General features: G+C 44.5%; 1 protein-coding gene across 1 annotated transcript in view; it reads left to right on the top strand.

Moving 5' to 3' along the window:
- Positions 1 to 1841: 1841 nt before the first annotated feature.
- CIB2 (calcium and integrin binding family member 2) overlaps positions 1842 to 17756 on the top strand; it is a 37693-nt gene continuing 21778 nt past the window's right edge. Inside the window, exons 1-2 of the mRNA XM_044283374.1 lie at positions 1842 to 2156; positions 17460 to 17494. Coding sequence (XP_044139309.1) covers positions 2106 to 2156; positions 17460 to 17494 — 86 coding nt within the window. The 5' untranslated portion in view covers positions 1842 to 2105. The remainder of the gene's footprint in view (positions 2157 to 17459; positions 17495 to 17756) is intronic.

The following is a 17756-nucleotide window of genomic DNA, read 5'->3' as shown; positions in this document are numbered from 1 at the left end:
CAGGAATTCCCCCAGTAAATGCCCCCATAGTGTCCCCCATATGCCAGCAATGCCGCCAATAGATGCCCCCCATAGTGTCCCCAAGGATGTGCCAGTAGATGCCCCCATAGTGTCCCCCATGTGCCAGCAATGCCCCAGTAGATACCCTCATAGTGTCCCCCAAGTGCCAGCTATGCCCCCAGTAGATACCCCCATAGTGTCCCCTATGATGTGCCAGTAATGCCCCCAGTAGTTTCCCCCATAGTGTCCCCCATGATGTTCCAGTAATGCGCCCATAGTGTCCCCCCATGTGCCAGCAATGCCCCCCCGTAGTGTTTTGCGGACCGGAATTTACGGATCCGCAAAACATGGATACCGGCTCATGTGTGTTCCGCAATTTGAGGACCGCACATGGCCGACACTGTGATAGAAAATGCCTATTTTTGCAGACAATAATAGGACATGCTCTATCTTTTTTGCAGGGTCACGGAACAGAACTACAGATGCAGACAGCACATGGTCTGCTGGCTGCATCTTTTGCGGCCCCATTGAAATGAATGGGTCCGCACCTGTTGTGCAAAATTGCAGAAAAGATACGGACCATTCATACAGTCGTGCTTTGATTTTTCCTGAACGCAGAAATGATGTGTGAAAAACATGCACAGACCCATTAAAATAAATGTTTCAGGATTGAGTCCGGATGCTATGCGTTTGCTTCACGCATCGCACCCGGCTGGAAAACTTGCTTGTGTGAAAGAGGCCTAATGGAATATCCTAACACATCTGTTCTGCAGTATGACAGAACATGTTCCATACTTATCCACAAAATGCGGACCACGGACCAATGCAACACGGACCGCATCCAAATTTTGCAGATTGTGTGCATAAGCCCTAAGGCCTTTTTCACACGAACGATACAGATTGGCTCAGGGTGCGTTTTTGCAAGCAAGTTTAATCCGTTTTGTCTGTATTTGTGTTCAGTTCTTCGTTTTTTTCCACGCGTGATAAAAAACTGTACACAGACTCATTGAAATGAATAGGTCAGGATTCAGTTCGGGTGCTATGCGTCCACTTCACGCATCGCACCCGCACGGAAAACTCGTTCTTGTGCACGGGCCCTAAGGCCTCATGCACGCGACCGTTGTGTGTTTTGCTGTCTGCAAACTGCGGATCTGCAAAACACGGATGGCGTCCGTGTGCATTACACAGTTAATTAATATAACTGCCTATTCTTGTCCGCAAAACGGACGAGAATAGGACAGGTTATATTTTTTTACGGACCACGGAACGGAGCAACGGATGCAGACAGCACACGGAGTGCTGTCCGTGTCTTTTGCGGCCCCATTGAAGTGAATGGGTCCGCATCCAAGCCGCAAAAAATGCGGACCAAAACAACGGTCGTGTGCATGAGGTCTCATCCTTCTACAACCCACAATATGCCTGATTATCTAGTTATTTAGTGCACTGCATGTATTGCTATTAGAGGGGGCTCTGTGTACATAACAATTGCCCCTCTATGTAACAGTATTGATTTTGGAGTCAATGAAACTCATGGCCTGAAGTCATTCCGCCAATGTGTCGGTTAATTGAGCAGAAATATTGTGTATCAGCCATTTCTGCTCCTCTGTTTATTGATTAACACAACGTATACTAAGGCCCTAATGTTCTACAATACGTTTCTTTATCTGGCCCTTTATAGCTATATTATTATTGTTACCAATTACATTCACTCCCAAGCACAGCAGTTCCCTATTTGTCAGCTGCTTTCTTAGCGCCCCCTGGTGGCCTCCTGTAGGTCTGCAGAGATGTGTCAGTTCAGAGGGAGTGTCTTGTTCCTATCGATGCTCAGAGAAGAAGCTGGTGGAACAGGCACAGGAGATCAGGAGGAGAGGAGCTGCAAGCCTTCAATGAAACCACTTTAACCCTTCCACAGCAGACCGAGGACACTTCTAGGGATGGTTCCTGAGGCCCTGCTGCACATTGCTGCTTAGAAGAAACTGCCTTATGCAGCCAATGCCCCTTATTGCCCCTTCTGCCTCAGTGTAAATGCCAATGCCTACACTAGGCAGCCCTCCTACTCCTCCCTGTGTGATGCATTTCAGGAGACCAAGGATCCCTCATCTATCATGGGAAATAAGCAAACTATATTTACTGATGAACAGTTAGATGCCTACCAGGTAAGCGTGATGCATCTAATATAGCATCTCATAGATGAGACCAGCTCTAGCTTTGCTCATAGAGCATCTGCTTTTATCCAAATGATTGTGTGTGTGTATATGTATATATATATCTCATTTAATTATTCTTTTACAGTACATCATGTGTTCTATTTATTGTATACATCATTTTACCTTCATCAATATATCATTTTCTGCTTGTAAATAGTGTGGTAAGCGTTCAGATTTTGCATGAACTATGTCCAAACTTCATTAAGTTGCTGTGATGAGCAGACAGACAGGAAATGGTATCTTACTGTTGTGTGACTCACATAGAATGATCACTTAGGAGATGGCAGAATGGCATCAGTAACAGTGTAGGAAGGCCACGTTGAGGGGATGACATCATTAGGCTACGTTCACACAACAGATTTTAAAGATTAGCCTCCAAAAATTTGCACAGAATCCGTCCCGATTTTAAAAGCGTGCTTTTAGGCGCGTTTTTGGCACATTTTTGATGCAAAACTCCACGCCATGGAATGTACATATTAGCGGAAGATTCAGCGCAGATTCCGTGCCAGATAGGGCATGCATCTTCTTTTATCAACCACACCAGAAAAAAATCAAGTGCTGCGTCCCATTGAAATTAATGGGAGGCTGCTTGGAGTCATTTTTTGCCACTGATTCTGATGTTGAAAATGTACCAAAATCTGCACCAAAAGACTCTGTGTGAAAGGGCCCTTAGGCTACTTTCACATATGCGTTTTTGCCTGATCCCACTGAGCAAAAACGCTTCCGTTAGTCATCCGTTATGAACTGATGAACTGTATTATCTCTCTCTAAAATATCCATGACGGATAGTGATGAGCGGCATAGGCAATATTCAAATTCACGATATTTTGCAAATTTTTAGCTAAATATTCACAATTGCAAAAATCGGCAATGTGCAGGTATTGCGCACGCAATTTCCTTATCTATAGCAAACAATCACACAAAGGCTATGTGCTAAAAGCCGGGTATGTGCAAACCAACAACCTATCCATAAGACAGGTACAGTCAGCATACCTTACAATGGCAGCCTTGTGCACTATGAAACATTCAAGACCAGCTCTCATCTGACTGAAAGCCAGTAAGCCTCAAAGTTGCTTGACTTTTGTCGGATGGCCTGGGGGACCTTGTTTTTCAGCTGAAACACTATTTACATGTCTTTTCCATATGCCCATGTTTATGCAACTACGTTTACATGACAAAACAGTATAGGAAGGTTATTGAATATAAATGTTAGGACAATTAGAAAAATTTTATGCAGCCCTCCTCTCCTAAGCAGTGAGAGAAGAAATAGCTGGCATCCCCCAAAAAATTAAGCCATCTGACAAAAGTCAAGCAATTGTGAGGCTTACTGGCTTTCAGTCACATGAGAGCTGGTCTTGAATATCTTATTGCACACAAGGCTGCCATTGTAAGGTATGCTGACTGTACCTGTCTCATGGATAGGTTGTTGGCTTGCAAATACCCAGCTTTTGGCATACATTCTTTGTATGATTTTCTGTTATATGTTGTCTATTGTATGTTATGGGTAATGATTTATTTAAAAAAAACAATATAGCATCTATAGAAAGAAATTATTAATGATAGGTAGGAAAATACTTATAATAAAAGTTTATTAACGATACGTAAAATAATAACTGTAAATGAAAAAGGTATGGATAATAGATAGCATAATAAGGATAAAGAGAAGCTATATACAATAAGTGAAAAAATATTATAAATTCATCTAGTGATAAAAAAAATCTAGAATATTTGCGATTACGAAGATATAACACTACAGTATATTCTAGATCTTCACGAAATCCCGAAGTGTCGATATTCGCGATAATAATTCGTGAATAGAATATTCACACTCAACACTAATGACGGATCCACCATTCAAACCACTGTAAGTCAATGCTGCTTGCAGCGTTTTTTTGTCCGGTATGGGGACGCAACCAAATGGAACGGAATGCATTCTGGTGCACTCCATTCCCTTCAGTTTAGTTTTGTCCTCATTGACAATGAATCCTATGACGGATCTCAATATTGGAAAGTAAAAACACAGATGTTAAAGTAACCTTAGAGTGTGGCCACATAGCACAGTTGCGTGGCACTTGCGACACTACTGCCCTGAGTAGAGTACCGCATGGCCAAACAGTGGGCTCAAACTAAACTAATAAGACCGCTCTGTTTAGTCGGTCTGTACTGTTAATGGCTGTGCGGTATGGAAGGTGCCATGCAGCCATTGACATTAAAGACAGACTAAACAGTGCGGTCTCATTAGTTTAATTAGAGCCCACTGCTGCCTGTACGGTCACACGGTACTCAAGCTCAGCCATGTCGCAAGCACCACACTGTGTGGTCGTAGCCTAACGGTGCCTTGTGTCGACCACAGCGACGGCAAAAAGATTGCAAGCCGGAAAAAAGACCTTCTCAAGGTGTGAGCTTGTAGACCGGGTTATACCAGCACTGTGGATAAAGTTTGAATGACGGGACTTGTGTGGAGCATCGAATATGTAGACTACGGATACCAGGGAATGGTAAAGAAGACTGAGACATTTGTGTGAGAAATGGGACATTTTAATTATTAAGCACTGATTAGGGATAATTAATATTGAATAACTATTCCATGAACAGCCCCTTTTAATGGCCCTATTAGGGCATCTTGAGCTGATTGAGTGTGTATCTGTATCTTGTCCTAAATCAGGAATGTCCTCCACCATCCAGAGCAGAGATTTCCTGCATCCCTTTGCTCCCGCATCTATTGAAATCTATGGCTACCCATTGATATTATTTCTTTAAAATGCAATGAAGATTTACATTGTAGTTTTACTGGCTGCTGATCACTGGAGGTCAGGGTTGTCAACTGTCCAGAAACTTCTGCAACTTTTTTCCTGTGTCTGCGAAGAAAATAGATGATTTTGAGGCTGGTGGTGCCATGATTACCGTGATTATTTTTGTGGATGGTGGTACCTGACTAGATTATTTTGGTGGTAATTATCATCATTTTACTGGTCACAATAAATGCTGGTAATGAGGTGTTATCAGTATATAGAGCTATAGACATGCATTACTTGTAGTCTTTATTATTCATTATGGTTTTCTAATTTGTTCGTTAAAAATATTGAATGTCCGTGATTTGGGGATCAGTTGTCCACAAAAAAGAAAAATTCTGGTTGACAACCCTGCTGGGGGTCCCAACAGTTGTGTCCCTCACTATCAGTTCAACCCCTTGGAAACGGCAGTTTTGCAGTGGAGTTGTTCAAATTAGACACCCACTTAAACTTGGCTTGCCACGTGACTCGCTATCCAGGGCGGCTGAAGCCTAAGCGGCCATACAACGTGTATCACAGTAGCAAATAATACTTATATTCTGCCTTTTTATTATATGACTTTATTATCATGCTCATCTTTATATTAAAATAGTTTTTATTACAGGTACAGGGTGGAAAATTGTCACCGAACTTGGCTAAGTTTCAGTGATTGGGTTATTGAACCTAGCATTACAATTGATTGGGATTTGGAGCTGATAACTGATTATATTCTGACTGTCAAGACACAATTCATGACCTACTCAGGACCAGTGATGGTCAGTTCGTAGTGTTCGCCAGCGAACACATGCGGGCTGCCATCTTTAGTAAGGTAGACTCACCCATCCAGCGATGCACAGGTAAAGCCCTTACCTGTTCTGGGAGCCGGTCTGAAATCAAATGCAGTCACCGGGAGCAGGCAGTTCCGAGAACAGCCGCCGGGGGCCTTCATCGGGCTGTTCTCATCCAAGTGTCCGATGAAATTCATGAACTTTTTATAGCGTTTATATAGTTACATTTACTCTTTTATGCTGTCTAATTTATTGATGATCATATCATAAAACACATATTCGTTCTATTAGAGACCATGTTTTTTCTTATACCTTATGTTATTGCATGTTCCTGTCCTGTATCTTTCCTTACAGCTAGACACCCATACAGTGTGATTTTGAGGGTTGTTATTAAACCACGTGGACAAAGTGGGATTCTTGATTACAGATAGGACATGTTAGAGCCACAATGCTCTGCCATGTATATACCGAGTGCCATCTTATCCTTAGCACAGGCCTGAATTATTCATCCCAGAGACTCTAGAGAACAAGCCTGGAACTCTAGACATGAATGATAACATATCCTCCAGAACATTCTGACGGCCTCTGTCCCCCTCCCCCTCCGGTGATTAACCCCGTGGCTGCTGGTGACCTATGTTAAATAACACTACACATAGCACAGTAATATCTGTTGTAGTAATGAAATCATTTAAGCATGCACTGCTGCAAAGGAGTGTTAGGCAGATTACAGCCATCGGAACTTGGCCTTTTTCAGATTCTAGTACATACATTTGCATTTTTTTTGTTTTTCTGTGATCATAAAGCAATATATTTATTGCAATGCTTTACACAAAGTGCACCCGTATTTTTCTCTATCAGTGGACTCACAATTTAATTTTCCTCTATCACACAGACGGTGTAGGACCAATTTCATATTAAACCAATGAACCTTCTTGGTACTGTGGGGTCCAAAACTCTGTGATCATTACTGAAAATGAAAATAAGTGCTGATAGTACTGAATGTGTCACGGTCCCTCAAGTGACAGAGGTTAGAAGATCTGAGAGACTGGCTGCACGTTAGGTTATTTGACATCTGTTTTCACTTGTTGCAGTGCTGTTGTTGGTAATGACCACACCTTTTGTCTCAAGTGTAGCTTGTGGTCATTACTGCTCCTCTATTTAGTCTGGACTCACACTTCATACCATGCGGTTGATATTATCTGCCTGGAGTTGGAAGAGCTGGTGTGTGGTCCTCACCTGAGTTCCTGCTCTTCCATTTTCTATTAAAGATAAGTGTACTTTGTATTTTGTTGTTTCCATTTGCTCATTGTTTACGAGGCCTCAGGGAGACGATGTTTCGTTCATCTGGGAAGGAACCAGTAGTCTCAGACCCTGTCACTAATCCTAGGGATTTTCAGGGTTTCTGGGGCCTAGGTTTACGGTGTATGAATATTCCCACCTTTAGGGTCTATTCATACTGACAGGAGTTAGGGCTAGGTGTAGGGTTTCCTTAGGTGGTCACCATTTCCCTTTCCCTAGCCTTGATGCCTAGTTCCTGGTCATTTTCCTTCTGTTGTCATTCTGGTGTTCCTCCCCTCCCCATACACTGTGACAGAATGCTAGGCTTTCTAATTCTTCAACAGTCCCCATAAATGCTTATGTACTTGCATCTCTCATGCACACAACTGTATTTTGGATCTGTGTCTGCTCCGCATTTCTTGCAGATCGCACATGGACCTATTAATTTCAATAGGTCCACAGAAATATGGACAGCACATGGATGTGGGTCTGTTCTGCGGATAAGAATAGTCATTTCTATAAGGAAATTGCGGCATGCACACGGGCAGTATCCGTATTTTGCAGATCTGTGGTTTGCAGACCACAAAAAGTATACTGTTGCGTGCATCAGGCTAAAATAGAGAGGTCAGGAGAGGTTACAGATCCTCTTTAACTGGAGATTTTCGTGCTGATTTAGTTGCAGATTTGCCTTGGAAGCGCTTCAGATTTTAGCCTAAATCCTCATAAAAATTCTCATGTAAAACAGGCAGATTTTGTGGAGGATTTTTCTGTAGCATAAAATTATAGGTTGCACTCACACGCTGCAGATTTCAGTTTTATTTATTTGAATTTAAAGCCCCATTCAGGTAATTGGAACTGATTTTAAGTCACGGAAAATCCGCAGCATAGAAGGCACAGGTCTATGCTTCCCGATAGTCGTCTGCTCGCTAAATGGGGGTGAAGCGTTGCATTTACATACAGCGATCATCTCCACAGTATGAGGAAGAGGGATCGCTACTGCTATCGCTCATCCTCATACATATTCATTACTCCTAGGCAGTAGATCGCTATTTAGACAGCACGATCTACTGCCCGGGGTGATTGAGGTGTTTTACTCGGGTGATCTGCGGCACTTTTAGATGGGCCGATTATCAGGAACGAGCGTTTGTAGGATAATCAGCCCGATAATCAGGCCGTGTAAATCCACCTTAAAGGCTATGTATACCTTCAGGGGCATTTTTTATTATTGTATTTTACTCATTTTGGGCAAATATTTTTTTTTTTATTGGTCTTTATTAAAAATATTGAGCAGTTCTGTCACAAAGGGCTAACTGTTTTTCTAGCTGTGTGACTGGTACTTTCACGTTGTGCTGGTCATCTAATAACCCTTATCTTATTACTAAGAAGTCATAAACACTTATTTAAATAAGCCACATTCTTATTTTCACATCTGTGTTTTTGATGGATGCGGCAGAGGATCAGCAAAAACACATCCGTTCAATAATACAATCGTCTGTGTTAAAGGAAATATTAATTATTGATATTTTGGGTTAATCTCAATAATTAATATTCATAAATAGGCATAAGTCGTCTAGTGATGACTCCTCCTATTTATACCTTAAAAGAAACTATCTCTGTTGCCTTACCTATTTACTGAACTTTATGCGACTATTGCTGCTACTACAGCGGCGACTATAAACGACTATACACTGCGTTATGAACAATAACACGTTTACAGTCTACTAATACGCTATAGCTATATAGATATATATATACAGTATATCAATGGTTATAAATATATAGACGCACACCACAGTACAGTAATACAACACAGCAATATAATATTACACCTAACTACACTACAGAGTACAATAATTTACAGAATTCCACCCCACAAATCTAACTATATAGCACACTTACATACACACAAATATCAGCAGCCTACCCTCCTGGCACTATATTGTCCCTATGGGGATAACAGTTGGGATTAGCCCAGTAAAGGGTTAATACTGGGCTATTTCAGGGGAACAGAGGTGTAGGGGTAAATGAGCAGGGTATAATGCAGGGCAGGGGATTGGTGGCAATGGGATATAGAATACAGGGGCTATTGCAGGGGGATTAGGGGTTGTGGAGGTTAATGCAGGCAGGTAGAGGGCTAGACAGGGATTATCAGGGGTTAATTAGGAGTTAGGATGTTGGTGGTATAGGGAGGAAAAGGGGTTAATGCAGGATTGAATAAGGGGTTAAATGCATTGGTGGTATAATGGGGATGAGGATACTCAGCAAAGAATGCTCGTTGTCCAGGGGTTAATTCCCGCTTGTATATGCTCGTCTCTCTGGGGGATGATCCTCTATTGTATCGGGCTGCACGGCTCAACTGAAGAGCGCAGTGCCGCCGGACTAATTTAATCCGGCGGTGCTCGCTTTGATCCTCCCGCCTGTGAAGTGCCTGCATATCCCAGGTGCTGTAATTACCGCAGCGGGGATATGCAACAAATATATTCCCTATCTCTGTTATGTTAACTATCTCCAGCCCTCCAACCAGATCTCATTGATCCCTTGCCTTTTGAAGTCACCAGAAACTGTACATAATTGTCCAGCCATCTGGGGAAATTTCCACCTCCTGCAGGAACTGGAATGCAGGAGGAGGCTGGAGGGGGGGGGGGGGGGGGGCGCCGTGACTGGGGGGCAAAGATTTGGCCACATTTAAGCATATACAGTATATCCATATAGATGCTTGGGGCACATCAATATTGTATGTATATATATACTTAGTATAAACTTGGGCATAAATGGCATAAATGGGCAGCTATAAGCCCACATACCTATATATACATATATATATATATATATATTTATATATATATATATACATTATATACATAGACATGCATGCTGACAAGGGGAATACACACGTCTCTATAAATATACACACCACCTGGACAGACCCATGTAAAATGGCTAATATATATGCATATATATGAGGGCACATATACATATATATTTAAATCTAGCACTTCCCTCTACAGCCTGCATCCGTTCAGAACGGATCCGGCACTAAAACCATTGTAAGTCAATTGGCACCGGATCAGTTTTTTTTTTTTTGTGTTAGAAAAAACAGATGCGACACCATTGACTTACATTGTGTTTAACGCCAGATCCGTCTTGCTCTGTATTGCTTCATGCACAAGGCCGTATCAAATTTTGCGGTCTGCAAATTGCGGATCTTCAAAACATGGATACCTGCCATGTGCATCCCCCAGTATGTCTCAAATGCTTATTCCTGACTGCAAAACAAACAAGAATAGGAGATTTTCAATTTTTTTTGCGGGGCCACGGAATGGACATACAGATGCGGAAAGCACACTTTTGCAACCCCATTGACATAAATTGGTCTGCATCTGATCATTAAAGTATGCGGATGGGATGTGGACCGAAACTATGCCTGTGTACATGAGGCCTTAACCAGAACTATGCTATAGCTCTGGTTGGTACAGAGCCATGAAAGGACATGGTACTCAATGCAGCCTGTAGGCCAGTACATGGAGCAGAGGACCAAAATAAAGAACATATGCATAAGGCCTCATGCACACGACCATAAAATACGGATGACATCCGTGTGCATTCAATATTTTACGGAACAGCTGGCCCCTAATAGAACAGTCCTATCCTTGTCCGTAATGCGGACAAATAATAGGACATGTTCTATTTTTTTGCAGAACGGAAATACAGACATACGAAAACAGAATGCACACGGAGTACCTTACGTTTTTTCCCGTTTAAGCACATGGAGCAGGGCACTACCCAATTCTGCACATGCCCCATGCCAGTGGGCATGAGTCCTAAACCTAAGGCGTTTCATTTGGTTTGCTAATTGTTATTATAAAGAAAAAAATATATATTTATTAAAAAAGAGGATAAAATAGTCTGTTTTTCACATTAAGATTTTTAATTATTTTTCTTAATAGTACCTTGTGCAACTAAAATATTTTTTTTATTATGTTGCCTTTCCTTAATAGTCATTTTGATTTATGAGATGTACAGGTTATGGTGGCAGGGTTAGAAGCAGTGGTGTTTGCATGTGGTGGTGGGTTTTATTATATATTTTATTTGAATTTATCTTTATTTTGTAATTCCTTTTTTTTACAATTTGTGCCCTCTATAAGGTCTTACAAGACCTTTGGGGGACATTTAACATTACATTTTCTTAATTTTTTTTATTTCTGATTTCTCCTGTAACTGGGGCTGACACATTAGATGAGAATATGAGAATACTTACCCAAATTATTTTAGCTTTTAGCTCACCTCCTGTTATGAAGGCCCCGGTTGCCTGTCTATGGTTTACTCATGTTACCACTTTCTTAGCCGTGTATCCTCTTCTGTGCACGCACTTGACTGCTTCAGCTACTGTCCAGTACCTGCGCAGAAGATGCAGCCGTGGACGGCTAAGAAAGTGGAAAGTGGTGGTGGGACAAAACCATGTGGCCAGTGGTATTTTGATTCCCATGGACGAGGCAGCTGCCGCGCAGCGTTTATTACACAGCCCATAGTCGGTCAGCTGGTCGGCTTCTGAGCAGCAGCTCCGCTAAACTAAAAGCATACTGTGAGTATATTGTGCCACAGCATGCTCTGTACGGCCTTTTAGGTAATATTATTATACAGTGTCCAACCTGATTAAGATTACATAAGTGGTCATTTTTAGCGACTTGCTTTTGTGACCTTTAGACCTGCACATGACCGGATTCGTTTTGCGGTCCATGTACATCCCGCTCATTGTAGAAATGCCTATTCTTGTCCGCAAAACAGATAAGAATAGGACATGTTCTATCATTTGCAGCACGGCCGCACAGATGCGGACATCACGTAGAAGAAATACGTGTCCTGTCCACATATTTAGAGGCCCCATAAAAATGAATGGGTCCAGTGGGACCAAAAATACAGTCGTGTGCATGAGACCTTAGGGTGAGCCTCTTGGTTCACAACTGTTTTTTGACTTGTTGCTGTACCACCGCATATGGGACATGTACCAAATCTTGTACATGTACAATTATGTACAAAATCCTAAACAGAATACCTCCCTTACCACACCTTTATTAATAAATAAACCATTTTAGAAAATTGGAAGAGCAGTCAAATTTTTGGCAGAATTTCCCTTTTTTTTATTGTATAAGGGTGGTCTGGTCACACCCAGCTTTTTGTGGCAGTTTTTGATGCAATTTTTGACACAAAGCCAGACGTAAATCCAGCAGAAAGGCGAAGTAGAAGTCCTTCCTTTATATTTCTCATTCCCTTGCAAACCACTTCTGGTGTTGGCATCAAAACTGCAAAAAAAAATGTTGCATGAAAAACCTATCATTCCAGGGTGTTAGACCTGCCAATTATAATCCAAGAATGAAGAATAATGCACCCTCTGTGATATGGCTATGTAGAGCCTACAGCAATGCTTCAGCTCTGAGAAATGTTCCCATAAGCAATTATTTGGATTCAGACTTTTTTTTTTTTTTTTCATTTCTGACCACTTCCATGGAGATTCACCGGTGGACCATGTCCACTCCGTCAGCACAATCAAGTAAGCTGTTCAAATCTAAGGTATTTTTTGACCCGCTCACTTAACTTTTGCCGCGGCAGCACATTCAGTGTCTTCTGAGGATGATGACTTCTCGGTGGGACCGTGCTGTGATTAATGCACTGCTGCCTCTAAGGTCACCGGGAGTTCTTGCTGCACTGCATGCATTTAATTTCTCAGTTCTTGGAAAAGGCCATTACAGAGAAGGGGATTTGGAAAGAAATTAGCAATAAATCTATATTTCGGCATTCACAAATCCCTTCTTCCTTCCTGCCTGTTTAAGGTGCAGTGCAGTGAGCCGGAGCTCTTGTCCCCAAATGCACTTTCTGTATGCATCTGTGATAAACCTCTTTATGATCAGTTTTTTTTTTAGGCTGGGTTCACACCTGAGCGTTTTACAGCGCGTTCCCACGCGCTGTAAAACGCTCAACAAGGAGAAACCAATGATTCCCTATGGGAATGGTTCACACTTGGGCGTTTTACAGCGCGTACGATCGCGCTGTAAAACGCCCGACGCTCCAAAAAGTACATGAGCGACTTTTGGGGCGTTTGTGGCCATAGGACACTGTAGTGAATCACACAAACGCGCGTCAAACGCGCGTTTACTATTACAAAAACGCGCATAAAAATGCGCGTCTAAAACGCGCGTAAAACGCGCGTTTGCGCAACGCTCAAGTGTGAACCCAGCCTTAAAGATATGAGATAGGGGATAACTTCCTCCAACCCTTTAAAGAGCACCTATCAGCAGGATTAACCCTATTAAAAAGACATACTGCCTAGTAGGGTTGATCCTGCTAATTAAAATGATGATCGGTTGCAGCATTTTAGATTTTCATTCTTTAGGCAAACAGGGGCTTTGGTGCACTGAGGGGTGTGACCAGAACTGGAAAGCTGGGGAGCCAAGGTGCACTGAGGGGTGTGACCAGAACTGGAAAGCTGGGGAGCCGAGGTGCACTGAGGGATGTGACCAGAACTGGGGAGCTGAGGTGCACTGAGGGGTGTGACCAGAACTGGAAAGCTGGGGAGCCGAGGTGCACTGAGGGGTGTGACCAGAACTGGAAAGCTGGGGAGCCGAGGTGCACTGAGGGGTGTGACCAGAACTGGAAAGCTGGGGAGCCGAGGTGCACTGAGGGGTGTGACCAGAACTGGAAAGCTGGGGAGCCGAGGTGCACTGAGGGGTGTGACCAGAACTGGAAAGCTGGGGAGCCGAGGTGCACTGAGGGGTGTGACCAGAACTGGAAAGCTGGGGAGCCGAGGTGCACTGAGGGGTGTGACCAGAACTGGAAAGCTGGGGAGCCGAGGTGCACTGAGGGGTGTGACCAGAACTGGAAAGCTGGGGAGCCGAGGTGCACTGAGGGGTGTGACCAGAACTGGAAAGCTGGGGAGCCGAGGTGCACTGAGGGGTGTGACCAGAACTGGAAAGCTGGGGAGCTGATGTGCACTGAGTGGTGTGACCAGAACTGGAAAGCTGGGGAGGCGAGGTGCACTGAGGGATGTGACCAAAGCTGGGAAGCCGAGGTGCACTGAGGGGTGTGACCAGAACGGGAAAGCTGGGGAGCTGAGGTGCACTGAGTGGTGTGACCAGAACTGGAAAGCTGGGGAGCTGAGGTGCACTGAGGGGTGTGACCAGAACTGGAAAGCTGGGGAGCCGAGGTGCACTGAGGGGTGTAACCAGAACTGGAAAGCTGGGGAGCCAAGGTGCACTGAGGGGTGTGGCCAGAACTGGAAAGCTGGGGAGCTGAGGTGCACTGAGTGGTGTGACCAGAACTGGAAAGCTGGGGAGCTGAGGTGCACTGAGGGGTGTGACCAGAACTGGAAAGCTGGGGAGCCGAGGTGCACTGAGGGGTGTAACCAGAACTGGAAAGCTGGGGAGCTGAGGTGCACTGAGGGGTGTGACCAGAACTGGACAGCTGGGGAGCCGAGGTGCACTGAGGGGTGTAACCAGAACTGGAAAGCTGGGGAGCCGAGGTGCTCTGAGGGGTGTGACCAGAACGAGAAAGCTGGGGAGCCGAGGTGCACTGAGGGGTGTAACCAGAACTGGAAAGCTGGGGAGCTGAGGTGCACTGAGGGGTGTGACCAGAACGGGAAAGCTGGGGAGCCGAGGTGCACTGAGGGGTGTGACCAGAACTGGACAGCTGGGGAGCCGAGGTGCACTGAGGGGTGTAACCAGAACTGGAAAGCTGGGGAGCTGAGGTGCACTGAGGGGTGTGACCAGAACGGGAAAGCTGGGGAGCCGAGGTGCACTGAGGGGTGTGACCAGAACTGGACAGCTGGGGAGCCGAGGTGCACTGAGGGGTGTAACCAGAACTGGAAAGCTGGGGAGCTGAGGTGCACTGAGGGGTGTGACCAGAACTGGAAAGCTGGGGAGTCAAGGTGCACTGAGGGATGTGACCAGAACTGGAAAGCTGGGGAGCCAAGGTGCACTGAGGGGTGTGACCAGAACTGGAAAGCTGGGGAGCCAAGGTGCACTGAGGGGTGTGACCAGAACTGGAAAGCTGGGGAGCCGAGGTGCACTGAGGGGTGTGACCAGAACTGGAAAGCTGGGGAGCCAAGGTGCACTGAGGGGTGTGACCAGAACTGGAAAGCTGGGGAGCCAAGGTGCACTGAGGGGTGTGACCAGAACTGGAAAGCTGGATAGCCAAGGTGCACTGAGGGGTGTGACCAGAACTGGAAAGCTGGGGAGCCGAGGTGCACTGAGGGGTGTGACCAGAACTGGAAAGCTGGGGAGCCAAGGTGCACTGAGGGATGTGACCAGAACTGGAAAGCTGGGGAGCCAAGGTGCACTGAGGGATGTGACCAGAACTGGAAAGCTGGGGAGCCGAGGTGCACTGAGGGGTGTGACCAGAACTGGAAATCTGGGGAGCCGAGGTGCACTGAGGGGTGTGACCAGAACTGGAAAGCTGGGGAGCCGAGGTGCACTGAGGGGTGTGACCAGAACTGGGGAGCCGAAGGTGCACTGAGGGGTGTGACCAGAACTGGAAAGCTGGGGAGCCGAGGTGCACTGAGGGGTGTGACCAGAACTGGAAAGCTGGGGAGCCGAGGTGCACTGATTGGCTGGGCTCCACCCCTTGGTGCACTGAAGCCCTAAACTAAAAAATATGAAAAGGAAGTCACCAGGTAAATGTTCCGTTTGTTCCCCAGTTAGGGCTTGTTCACACGACCATGCTGTTTTTTTAATTCGGTCCGCAAATTGCGGATCCGCAAAAAACGAATGCCGCCCGTGTGCCTTCCGCAATTTGCGGAACGGACCAGGAGGCCCATTATAAAAATGCCTATTCTTGTCTGCAAAACGGACAAGAATAGGACAGGACTCATAATTTTGTGGGGCCACGGAACGGAGCAACCGATGCGGACAGCGCACAGAATGCTGTCCGCATCTTTTGAGGACCCATTGAAATGAATGGGACCGTATGCGGAACGCATAAAACGCCCCGTATATGGGCCGCAAAATACGTTCGTGTGAACAAGCTCTTATTTTTTTCTTGAACCCGTGGGGTGTGCATCTGTGTTTGCACTTGTCTTTATATATATAGGATATCATGATGCATATTATTATTACTTTTATTACTATGATTATTAATATTTGAGCAGCGGATGTATGTAGCTGTAGGCATTATCTGAACACAGTGAGCAATAGGCGCAGTATTAGGCTACTTTCACACTCGCGTTTGGTGCGGATCCGTCATGGATCTGCACAGACGGATCCGTTCAGATAATACAACCGTCTGCATCCGTTCAGAACAGATCCGTTTGTATTAACTTTAACATAGCCAAGACAGATACATCTTGAGCACCATTGAAAGTCAATGGAGGACGGATCCGCTTGTGCCAGATTGTGTCATAGAAAACGGATCCGTCCCCATTGACTTACATTGTGTGCCAGGACGGATCCATTTGGCTCAGTTTCGTCAGACGGACAACGCCTCCAAAGCGGAATGGAAACTGATCGGAGGCAGAATGGAGGCAAACTGATGCATTCTGAGCGGATCCTCTTCCATTCAGAATGCATTAAGGCTAAACTTATCCGTTTTGGACCGCTTGTGAGAGCCCTGAACGGATCTCGCCAACGGAAAGCCAAAACGCCAGTGTGAAAGTAGCCTTATTTGCATGATATATGTTGGTATTTTATAGGCATTGTATGGCATTATTATTTTACTGCTTTATGACAATATTTGGCAAGTGCAGTAGTCTGCCGTTAAGCCACACTCACGTTTTCATGTGTTCTGCTACTGTTCAACTGTTTGTCCACAGTAAATCATGTGGCATGATGCTTGGTTCTGGAGTGATGTGGCAAGATTAACTAATCTTTTCTTTTAGTAAAAATATTCCTCAGTAATGTGTAACCTTTAGCGGAAGGATGTATGAAGTATCAGTCTTAAAGGGCATATTTGTACCTATGACACTGGCTGACGTGCTACATGTGCACTTGGCAGCTGAAGACATCTGTGTTGGTCCCATGTTCATATGTGCCCGCATTGCTGAGAAAAAGGAAGTTTTAGTATATGCAAATGAGCCTCTAGGAGCAACGGGGGTGTTGCTGTTACACCTAGAGGCTCTGATCTCTCTGCATCTGCCGTCCTCTCTGATTGTCACGGACAGGTGTGATGATGTTCCTACTGCCTGGTCCTGTCAATCAAAGTGCAGAGGGCGGAGCAGTTGCAGAGAGAGCAGAGCCGCCCACGGTGCTCCTAGATGCTCATTTGCATATATTAAAACATAATTTCTCTCAGCAATGTGGGCGCATATGAACATGGGACCAACACAGATGCCAAGTGCACATGATGCAGGTCAGTCAGTTGCCCTTTAAAACAATTTATTTACTGTAGTTTTTTGTAATTTAATACAATTTTTTTTCTATTTACTCTTTTAGGACTGCACTTTTTTCACACGCAAAGAGATCCTCCGGTAAGTAATGACCACATATTCACAGAAGTCATAGGGCACTATAGCAGAACTCAGAATGAGCTCCTCCAAATGCGCTATACCTTTAAATGAATGCCGATTATAAAAGTTAAATTCTGTGCTGATTAATTTCATAATATGTACATATAGGGAAGCCCTGCTATTCTGACTTTATATTATTCTGGCCATATGCAGACAACACGGGGGAATCTAACTGCATGTAGATTTATACAGGTAGATACATCTTTTTGCAATGAGCTTTCCG

The sequence above is a fragment of the Bufo gargarizans genome, chromosome 2 (assembly GCF_014858855.1).
Source record: "Bufo gargarizans isolate SCDJY-AF-19 chromosome 2, ASM1485885v1, whole genome shotgun sequence".
Lineage (NCBI taxonomy): Eukaryota > Metazoa > Chordata > Amphibia > Anura > Bufonidae > Bufo > Bufo gargarizans.
This window is presented reverse-complemented; position numbering and strand designations above follow the sequence as displayed.